Here is a 10808-nt window from a genome sequence, read left to right on the forward strand (position 1 = left end):
GACATCCCCATGTGGGCCAGCTAGCTTCACTATTTGATAACCAGACTGTACTTCTAATCCCAACCAGCTATCTTGCAGATTCACCTTGCTGGTCCTAAGCATCGGGCAAACTCACAATAAAAACTGATCAATAAATTTGTGAATCAACTGAAAAGTGAATGCCCTGCTTGTGATGTAGTAACATAATGTTTGAACATGAAGGGCAGATGGTTTTGTAAGAAATGAAGTGGTAAAACACATCCTAATTTAGTAAATATCAAAGTTGTCACATTATACAGATGGAAAAAAACTATAATTTATTTTAAAAAAAATCCATTTACATCAAACAGCAAAAAAACCTATAGAATTTCAGTGCCCTCATTCACATCATAGAAAAGTTCTGGAAAGGCACAGGATAGAAAGTTCCCATGCCAACCTGGAAATGTCTTAAAACTGTTGCATCCTAAATTTAGCTGTATAAAATGTCATTAGAAAAGCTTAGTGATATACCATAGCATAAGACTTGGTATTTAAATATTAAGAAACCTGGTAAAAAGGTATACTTATTGAGTTTAACACTATAGAATAAATTCCTGCAGCAAACTTAGAAGAGCAACACATTGGTACTGAGAAGCCTGTTACAACTTCTAGCACTTTAATTGGTAATTGGTACTTATAGCCTGCATATATATGTATATATTTGTTTTTAAACTATATTTCTTGAAGGCACAAGTGTGAATCTTCAAGTTTTTAGGAACATTGGGAGATTTAAGAGGCACAGATACCCTAGGCAAAAGTCAATAGTTTATTATGTATGTTTTGTGTTGCAATTTTTATTCTTTTTCTTTTCCTTTAAAGGAGTGTTAACAAAAGACACTCAAGTTAGGTTCATCTTGTGATTAATATCCAGAAAATACTATAACAGACAATAGAAAGCAATACTTATTTCAGAACTCATTTTCATGTTAGAAAATTCCCTAAAAACATTAATTTCCCCCCTTTTCAAATGTTGGTAAGAGAGTCTTTGTTTATTAGAATTTGTGAAATATGACAGTTCACCTAAAAGAGTTAATATAAACTGCAGACCCACCTCAAATCCAACAGTTGCCACCCAAATGAGTTTTAAGGCTAATAACCCTGTGTATAGGTCATGAAATTTATATTTCATGATGAGTACTGAGGAAGATGACTGTATATTTAAAGACACAATTGTATTCCCCAAGTAAAGCAAGAAGTGATTTCAGCATTTAAGAGGAGCTTTAAGCTAGAAGACATTTCAGCGATTTGTCAAGGCTCTTCTTCCTTAATTTCAGAAATTCTGTCTACGGACTTAAGGATTTCAGCAACAAGATTCAGTGTTTCAGCTCCAGAAAGCAACTGCCTAGAATGAAAACATAAAAGAGATATAAAATATATAATTTTCTCTCCTTGTTTGAATGTAAGTTCCTTGGGGGCAAATCTCATTCACCTTTACTTCTTCCATTCTGGCAGAGCCCTGTACGTGGTAGGCATGCAATAAATATTTGCAAAATTAATCCATGTATGTTATTTACAGTGCCCAATTGTAATAAGATATTAAAAGCAAGGCAGAGAATTCTAGAATCCAAGAAAAAGATCAAGTAAAATAGAAAAAAAAATTAAATTAGCTCATATTTTTAAAAGAAACTAACAAGATGGATTAATGAGCTCACTGAAAAGATGACAATTATGCTATTCCTATTTTCCTGTGATTAAAAAAAAAATCACCAATTCCATGCCATCTGTCTCTTAAGTACATCGGAGGTGACAAAAGAAGAGCAGTATCCTTCTTATTCCCATTAAGCTTCTCATTGTGCCAGCTGGTTGTCCCCACCACTGCAACAATATTCCATATATCATACAGAGAACTTACTTTATTGAACTATGTGCATTGTTCATGACAACTCGGAGATTCTGCAAGGCAACATCTGTGTTTTGTTTAACTACTGTCAAATTGGCAGACTGACCAGATCGAAGGGCTTCATTGTCTCTCTTATAGTTAGTAAGCTGAGCCTTTAGAAGAAAGATGATATATTAAGATATATGATACAAAATAACATACTGGGCAAAACAGCATGCCTATGCTAACTTTCTCATTAGAAACCTCAAAAGAGCAGTAGAGACTTTGTCATTCAGAGTAGTTAGGAAGTTTTGCTAGCTGATAGCCTATAAACTTGTTACATCATTGTTCCATTGTCATAACTAGCTTTGCTCCTGTGAGATACATGGGATCAGCTTATGTTTTTTTTTTCTTGGCTAAAGAGTCATTAGGCTCAATATCTGCCACTTATGCAGTCAAATCTGTACATTAAAAATATCTTTCACATGTATATGTAGCTAATATCATAAGCTAAAATCACCTCCCCAATTCTTGCATTCTCCCTTTGAGTGATCACTTTGCCATTTGAACTGTTAAGCTCATCCATATTCTACTTGTGTACACATCTTATTATCTCTACTAATTTTTTAAGTTTTTTGAGGGCAGGGACTGCCTTCATCATCTTTAAAGCAGTACAGTATAATGACAAGAGCACCAAACTTAGGTTTGGAAGACATAAGTCAATCTCATTCTTGCCACTTACTGTCTGTGTGACTGTCAGCAAGTTATTTGTGCAGAGTAGGGATTTTATAAACATTGATTTGAACCTCTCCAGATGTTTCCTCTTCTGCAAAATGGGAATGATTATACCAGCTCTATCAGCCTCATAAGGCTGATAAAAGAACCAAATGAGGATATACGCCAAAGTGATTTGTAAATTGTAAACTGCTGTACAAATGTGACAGTATTAGTGTTATTATCTATATCCTCTTTCCTACCTAGCACAATGTCTTATACATATTAGATACTTGGTAAGTGTTGGTAGATGCATTTGCTGAAGTAAAAATGAATCATTCACAGTTATGGAATCATAAATTCCAGGACTTATCCCCAATTCCTTTGAATTTAGTCCAATTGAGGAGGAAAAAAAGGAGGAAGTATTATTAAAGGTTCACTTCCATGTTTCCTTTCTTGCACTGATTTGCAGCACAAGGTAGTGATACATGATATGCCTCCATGGAGGAACTAAAAATGTATTTTACCTGAAGCATATTTATTTCCTGCTTTAGTTTTGTAACTTGATTTTCTGCCTTCACAGCCCGCTTCTGTTATAAGAAAACCACTGACATTATAACAGTAAATTCTGAAAGCCACTTAAAACATATGGTTATTAATTCATTCATTCAACAAGCATTTACTAAATGTCTACTATATTGCTAAATGCTAGGGATAAAAATTTCAAAACAATGTGTTCTCCACAATCAACTTACTTTCTATTGAGGGAAATAAGATTTAAATTAAAAAATTCAATATAAAATATATACAAAGCAATTTCTAGGAGGTGTCATTAGCAACTAGGGAGGGGGAGGTTAAGCTTCTAGGGGTGGCATTTATGCTAAGTTTTGAATGAAGTCAGGGCTTTCTAGAGGCAGAGATGGAAGAGGGAAGTCCAGGTATAGAGGGCAGAGCCTGTGTAAAAGCACAGAGAGGGGAGACAGGATATCATGTATGAGGATTAACAAGCAGGCTAATTTGGCTACAATGCTGAGAGCATCAAGGATTGGAATATGCAATGTCTGGAAATATACAGGCTGGAGCCAGATTACGAAGGGCTTTAAAAGTCAAATGGACAAATCTGTATTTAGCATAGAAGCAAGAGGACCCTGAACCTTCTTGAGCAGGAAAAGTGTTATGGTCAGATATATACTTTAGAAATACCACTTTGGCACCTGTCTAAAGGACAGACTGGAAGACAGAGAGGATGGAGGCAGGAAGACCAATTAGGAGACTATTGTAATAGTTCAAACAAGAAGTGGTTAGGGCCTAAACTAGAATGGTGGCTGTATGACTGGAGAGAAGGGGTAGATGGAAAATACACCATGGAGATAGAATCAACAAGACTCTACCAATGATTGGATTCGAAGAATAAGTGAGAAGAGTAGATGTTAATATGAAAAAGATTTGATGATGCTAGTACTTGGCTGTTAAAATTTCTTGATAATATCCACACAGTTAGTTATATTTTTAAGGAAATGGAGACCTGCTACCTGCTATTTTTATTACTAGCTACCAGATCACCTGAATTAACATTCTTAACCAAATTTTGGAAAAAGCTAAATTTGCAAGTTTTTATCTTAGAAATAAGTTGCTTGAGAGATAATCTCAATTCTCAAAGAAAGGTATTATAGGTCTTTGAAAGCAAATAACTTGTCTTTTATGTTATCAAGAACCTTGATGCTTAAAAAATACTTAGTTGAAATTAATCACATTTAATTGTCATTAGCATCTACCACAACAGAAGTATGTAAGCATTAAAATAATGTATGTTGCAGGTAAATAACAACAGCAAGTTTACTAATTTTCAAACTAAAACAGTAAAAGTTAAGTGAAATTGATATTTTATCTAAGAAACCCACCAAAAGAGGTTTACACATTTAAAATCTGGTTAGACCATACAATTTTCTAATCATTAACTTAGAACTCCTTTCTAATCTGACAGCCCACAGAAGGAGTAATTTTTACAACATTCCACATAGGCATTTATCACTGTCTGAAAACTTCCCAATGATAGGACATTCATTTCCTTACCATTCCATTCTGGAATAGCTTGGCTTATTAGAAAATTCTAACTTCTATCAAGCTGAAATTTTTAAACTTTTACCAACTGATCCTACTCCTGCTCTGCTAAGCTTACATAGAATAAGCCAACTCTTTTGTATTCCATAGCCATCTTGAAAGGTCAAAAGCATCTATCTCTATTCCCAAAAGTTGGCTTTACAATATCCTATTTTTAACTCTATTTTACAGAAGGATATTTTAAGTCAAATGAACACAAAAATCCAGGTCTACCTGGCACTTTTTGCTGTGACTAACCCTATAATTTCATGAGCACAGGGAACTTCCAGTAAGGAAACATCCATAACCAGGCCAGATAAACACTCACTCAGCAACTTAACCACCATAAAAAACTGGAGCATTAAGATGCAAAGTGATTTGCCTAGGGATACTTGTAACACTAGCTATATTACTGCTCAACTAAATGCACAAAATACTAAAATGATGTTATATCCATCTTGTAGCTGACAGATAATAATTCATTCCTTCAACAGAATTTTCTTGACACACACATACACCTTATAGTCTCCCAGAAAACAAATTCAAAGAAAATTAAAAATTTTTTACAGTCATCAGTTCAAGATTTTGTTCCACTTGATGTACCACCGATTCAAGATCATGATAGTCGCTTTCCTCTTTTATAATTTTTGCTTCCAATTTCTGCTGAAGTGTTCTTACCCTTATTGGGACAAGGAAAAAGATGGGTTATTTTAATGACCATGGTTCTTTCAAAGAAGGCTGCTCAATAAATCTGTTTTTCAAAGAGGATTTAATATAATAGGGAACAGCTGTAGCATAACTATTGCTTGGTTCACAAATAACTTATTAGCATCTTTCAGTTAACTTTTTTTTAAAAAGTAGCTGATTACTGTTTTAAGAGTTGAAGTCTCTTTAGATACATTTTCTTATAGTTTCTCATACCAACTTTGTGATCCCCATTTTACAGATGAGAAAACTGAGGCTCAGAGAGCTTAAGTGACTTGCTCAGCATGTCACTGCACCCAAGACAGGATTTGGAAAAAGATAAATTATATCTAGTCAAAGGACTTGAGTTCAAATCCTGGCTCTGCCACTTACTTCCTATATAACCTTTAGTAAGTCATATAATGTCTTGGAGCTTAAGTTTCCTCATCTGTAAAAGAAAGCCTTAAGACTAGATGCCTTCTGACTAATGTGGAAATATGTTAAATGTGATTGTACATGTATAGCCTATATTAGATTGCATGCCATCTTGGGGAGGGGAAGAAAATTTGGAACTCAAAACCTTATAGAAATGAATGTTGAAAACTAAAAATAAAAAAATATGTATATTTTTCAAAAAGACTAGATGCCTTCTAAAGTACCTTCTAGCTCTAACTTAATGACCCTGGGATCACTCAAGTTCAAATCCATTATCTCTCCACTCTGTATAAAGCCTCTTGTTTTGGTCAGTTTATCTCGCCAATTTTATTATTTAAGGAGTGAAATGTTCATTTCAAATAACAGCTGACATGTATGTACAGCTTTTAAAATTTGTAATACACTTCATATACGTTCTCATTTGGGCATTCCCTTTTACAGAAGAGGAAACTGAGGCTCTGCATACTCATCCAGGTAGTAGCAGAGGAGGGGTTAGAACTCTTGTGTTCTTAACTCCAATGTTAGCACTTTATCCTCTCTGTCATGCTGCTTCTCACAGAGCAGGTCTATTATATAACTAAAAAAATTTGATGAAGAAGTTCACAGGAAATCTTTAAACAGAAAGGAGATTTATCAAATATCATCTCTTAGATCATGGACTATAACAGCAAAGCCATTGCCCTCCATTTACATAAACCAATCCTATGGGAAGATAAATGAAATTCATATTTCTGGATGTAAGTGTACATACATTTCTGTCTGAGATTCAGAGAAGTTCTGAATCTCACTAACTTTTCTTCTTAGCTTACAGTTTTCTTCTTTAAGCTGCAGAAAAAAGAAAATTAAAATGAGAATTTAAGATTCTAAACTGGTCAACAGCCTGCATACAATTAGTTGTGAAATTTCTTATTTGTAAAGGTAAAGAAATCTAAGACAATGAATAAAGATGTTTGGGTTTCTAAGATGTTTTATCCAGCTATGACACAAGTATTCTATTGTACTCACATCTCCCGTACTTGCATTCATTACACAATACTGTTTAAAGCAGCTGCATTCATATCTGTGAGCAATGCCAAAATAACTAACCATAGTAAACAGCCAACAAGCTGTAGCAGCACATTAGGGCTGATTGTGTCCTTTGCTCCAAAGGCATAGAGGCCATTAGGAAAGCAAGATCACTAGTTTTTCTCCATGAGAAACTTTCCAAGATATTTGAGGTTTATCAGGTAGAGGAAGAGCATTCCATCCACACTTACTGCTTCATAGCTTATCTGCAGCGACCGAAAATGCCTATCTCCCAAGTATTCTCCATGAGCAGCAAATTCTTGTGTATTATTCACTTGAGATGTAGGAGAAACACTTGAGTCACTATCATTTAAGGTCCATGGAGCAAGAGACTCGATGCCTGACAGTTCAGGTGTGTTGGTAAAAAAAGAAATATATGTACTACGTGGTGATGTGCCAGTAGCAACTCTGGAAGCATGAGTTTCTTCCATGGCAGATGGTCGGTAAGTCCCACTCCAATCATCATCTTCATCTTCATCCAACAAATCTCCAGCACCAGTTGGATCTTGGAAAAAAGGTTCCTCATAGTCTAAACCATATCCTACAGTTTTAGAAGTTGGGGAATTATTTTCAAGTCCTAATGCATGTCTTGTAGATTCCTAACAAAGAAGAAAGTCAAAAGTTACACTGAACAGTTTCTTTATTAGTCTAGAATAATAATACTGGTAATTAGTAATTTTTTACAGTCTTAGGTTCAATGTATTTTTATTTCAGAATTATAAAAAAATACCTCACTTCATTTAAAAGAGGTAAGTTGAGAAGATAGATGGAACACGGGGGGGGGAATAAATCATCTGCGTGTGACATTATGATTTGATTATATTACTACACTGATACCAAACTCTTCCGTGATTAACAATATCCTATGGGAAAATGTAAACCAATAGTGAAAATTCATTGAGATTTTTTTTCTCCCCTTACTGAACTTAAATGCAAATCCCTTCACAATGTATGTGTGATGACCAACTTTGATAGACTGGACTCTTCTCAGCAATGCAGTGATATAAGTCAAACCCAAAAGACTCATGATGGAGAGAAATATATGCATCCAGAGAAAGAACTAAGTTTATATCCAGGTGGAAGCAAAATACCTGATCTTTTTCCTTCTCTTATTTGGTTTTATGTCCTCTTTACCATTTTTCATTCCAGCTGGTACAATCCGTCCTTATAACCTGACTAATGTATAATGTGAAAGTATTTACAGATCCTATACTTGACTATAAGCCGCCATGGGGGGAAGGAGAGGGAGGGGGACAAAATGTGAAACTCAAGGAATTGTGGAATTGAATCCTGTAAACTAAAAGGAAACAAACAAATTAATAAAAAAAAAATCAGTTCCATTAAAAAAAAATGCAAATCCCTTTAAGTTACCTTAGTGTAAATTCTAGCATTTGTTGTTTCCTCTTTGGACAGGCCAAGGTTCTTGGTTTTCAGAAATTCTTTAAAGGAAAATGGATTTGCTTCATCCAGATCTTCAAGATTATCATCTAAAATAAGAAAAGCATATTTCATGAATGCTTAAAAGTGATTCAGATTTACTAGAAAGGAACCTTCCTTTTAGTTTTTCTTATAAGCAATATCATCTAATCCAGACCTAGAAACACCAACCCCCATACCGACTCAGGATAATTGATTTTAACAAGGTTAGTGCTAAACTAAAGTGAACTGAGGTACAATTAAGAAACTTAACACTTACTAGCAACGAGACACCTCTACAAGTAACTCCATTCTAAATTCTTTTATTCTTTTTCCTTTACCTCAGAGGACTTTACCTGGCAACTATCTCAAGTTTCCATATCTACTCTGTGACTTGCTTTACTTTTCTACTTCCCTACTTCTTTCAGTCTCCCATATAGTTAACTGCACTATCCTGATTTTCAGAACCTCCTAAGCCATGTTGCCTTTTCAGACCTTCCTTCTAGCCCTTTTATGCATTTTTATCAGGTCTCCAATCTTCTTGCTTTCCTCATCCCTCAGCTCCCTCCTACCCCGATCCAAGATCTAACAACTCTTTTACTGTTAGGAGTCCAGCTCCTTCCCACTCCCAAACTAGGAAACCTCCCTCTTTCCCCTCCAAACTCTGTTGAAGACTCATTTATTCACCATCCTCACCTGCTTTGTGTTTTCCCACCTCCATACTTTTGCCCATGCCTTTCTCTTCCTCCTTATCTGAGCCAATCCAAATCCTACCCATATTTCAAGGCCCAACTCTAATCTCACTTTACTCTTTCCAGACATCACCACCTCATAGCAATCTCTGCTTGACATGAATCCCATTCACATATATTTTTATCTGAGTTTCAGCAGTGTTCTGAATCTCATTAATTTTTCTCCTTAGCTTTTTACTGAGTATCTACTACATACATAGTGCAGTACTAGGTGCAGAAGACGATAAAAAAGGAAAAGACACAGTTCCAGGGGTTAAGTTGGGAGAATAGGACATGTCCAAGTAAAAAGGCAAAGAATGTAACATGTCACCAAGTGCTTTAGGATTAGTGCTATGTAAATAATATAGGCAATAAAAGATTTTAGATGTTAAGTTCCTTGACAACAGAGATAGCATCTTTCCCAGAGTAGATTCTCCTAAGGTAAATATTTGAGTGACAAGTTAGAGCTGCAGTCCTGGAATACTTAAAATCTCTACAATCACATGGTATACATAAAAGATTAGATAATTACAAAAGAGGACATAAAGCAATACCTGATAAGCCAAACGGGCAGTGTAAGTGCTCCATCCATTCTTAAGCTCCATGTAGCATAGAGCACACAAAATGAACTCAAATAACTACAATATACACAATTCAGTTTGAACATTTGAATACTCCCATCTGAAAGACCCCAATGCACAAGTGTAAGGGGATAAAAAGATGGATTGGAAACTATGAGTTTAAATCATAGCTCTGTCACCAACTACTTATGTGCTCTTGTCTTTTCCCATCCTATCAGTGAGAGGGATTGGGGCTAGAATTTAGATTTTTCTACATTCCTTTCCTTAATGGGTAATTCTATGGCCCAGCATGGACAATTAGAGGGTACTGGGCTGAGTACAGTGAATTGCAATGCTACTGGAGCTAGAATGGTGGAAGGCTATATTACGGCTTCAGAGAAATGGCTCTCTGTAGAAGGTGGTGCCTCCAACTCATAGCAATCTGAACAAGACATCTACCTCTTCTGGGCCTCATTTCCCCATCTGTACCAAAAGTCCCTTCCAGGCTGGATGATTCTGTGATTCAAGACTCAGATGCAAAATTAAGGGACATAGGGCAATCATAGATAGGAGTTCAGAGTAATGTCTTTCAGAATGGTCCTCAATCCGGAAAGCCTGTTGTTCTCACCACTTTCTCCTCTATAAAACCGGCAGTAGCAAACATTGGGTTTCTAAAATAATTTGCAATCTAAATGACTCTCCCCGCCTTTCCCTACTCCGGGGTGAACTTCTTAATATAGATGACAGACTAAAGAGTTAGGTCAGGCCTTGAGCTGTTAAGAGCCTGGAAAGCTCCCTGGAGACTGTGGAAGTCTAAGCAAGCCTCCTTAGAGGAGGAACATCCCCCACCTGGGCCAATCTTGGACCTCAATTTCCACTTCTGTACCCTGAGCGGATTGCCTAGATCTCTAGGTACGCTCCCTTCCAGCTCACACACCTAAGGCAGAGCAACTACGCCAGAGCGGAGCGGAGGACCGGAGGGAGGCTCTGCCAGTCTCGGTCGCTAGGTCTCACCGTCCTGAATGATGAGGCTCCGGGCTCGAGACAGCGGGGTGAGCCCCGTGCGGCGGGTGTAGCCAGACATCCCCGCACGGCCTTGACTCTGCCCGTGGACGGGGCCAGACCTCCACTACCTGGTCTCCATAGCCACAGGTCAGCTCGTCTAGGTTCAGCTCAGCTCGACCTAGCTCCGCCCGGTTCAGCTTGTCTCGGGTCTTCCGGTCCCCTCCCGCCTACTTCCGCTTCGCCCACCGGGCGCCGGAAGCG

At 36.8% G+C, this 10808-nt stretch overlaps 1 protein-coding gene across 2 annotated transcripts; it reads right to left on the bottom strand.

Moving 5' to 3' along the window:
* Positions 1-270: 270 nt before the first annotated feature.
* On the bottom strand, positions 271-10780 carry ENTR1 (endosome associated trafficking regulator 1). 2 transcript variants are annotated; one of them, XM_069069197.1, is made up of 8 exons: positions 10557-10780; positions 8207-8322; positions 7027-7434; positions 6522-6595; positions 5219-5330; positions 3079-3141; positions 1871-2010; positions 271-1360 (listed from the first exon to the last, which is right to left on the bottom strand). In XM_069069197.1, the coding sequence occupies exons 1-8, from the start codon at positions 10624-10626 to the stop codon at positions 1267-1269; spliced, it is 1077 nt and encodes a 358-aa protein (XP_068925298.1). In that variant the 5' UTR covers positions 10627-10780; the 3' UTR covers positions 271-1266. The 2 variants fall into 2 exon arrangements, with proteins under 2 accessions (XP_068925298.1, XP_068925299.1); XM_069069198.1 differs by lacking the exon at positions 3079-3141.
* Positions 10781-10808: the final 28 nt, after the last annotated feature.

The sequence above is a fragment of the Petaurus breviceps genome, unplaced genomic scaffold (assembly GCF_028583685.1).
Source record: "Petaurus breviceps papuanus isolate PSGF00001 unplaced genomic scaffold, PetGlider_PUasm1.0 90779, whole genome shotgun sequence".
Lineage (NCBI taxonomy): Eukaryota > Metazoa > Chordata > Mammalia > Diprotodontia > Petauridae > Petaurus > Petaurus breviceps.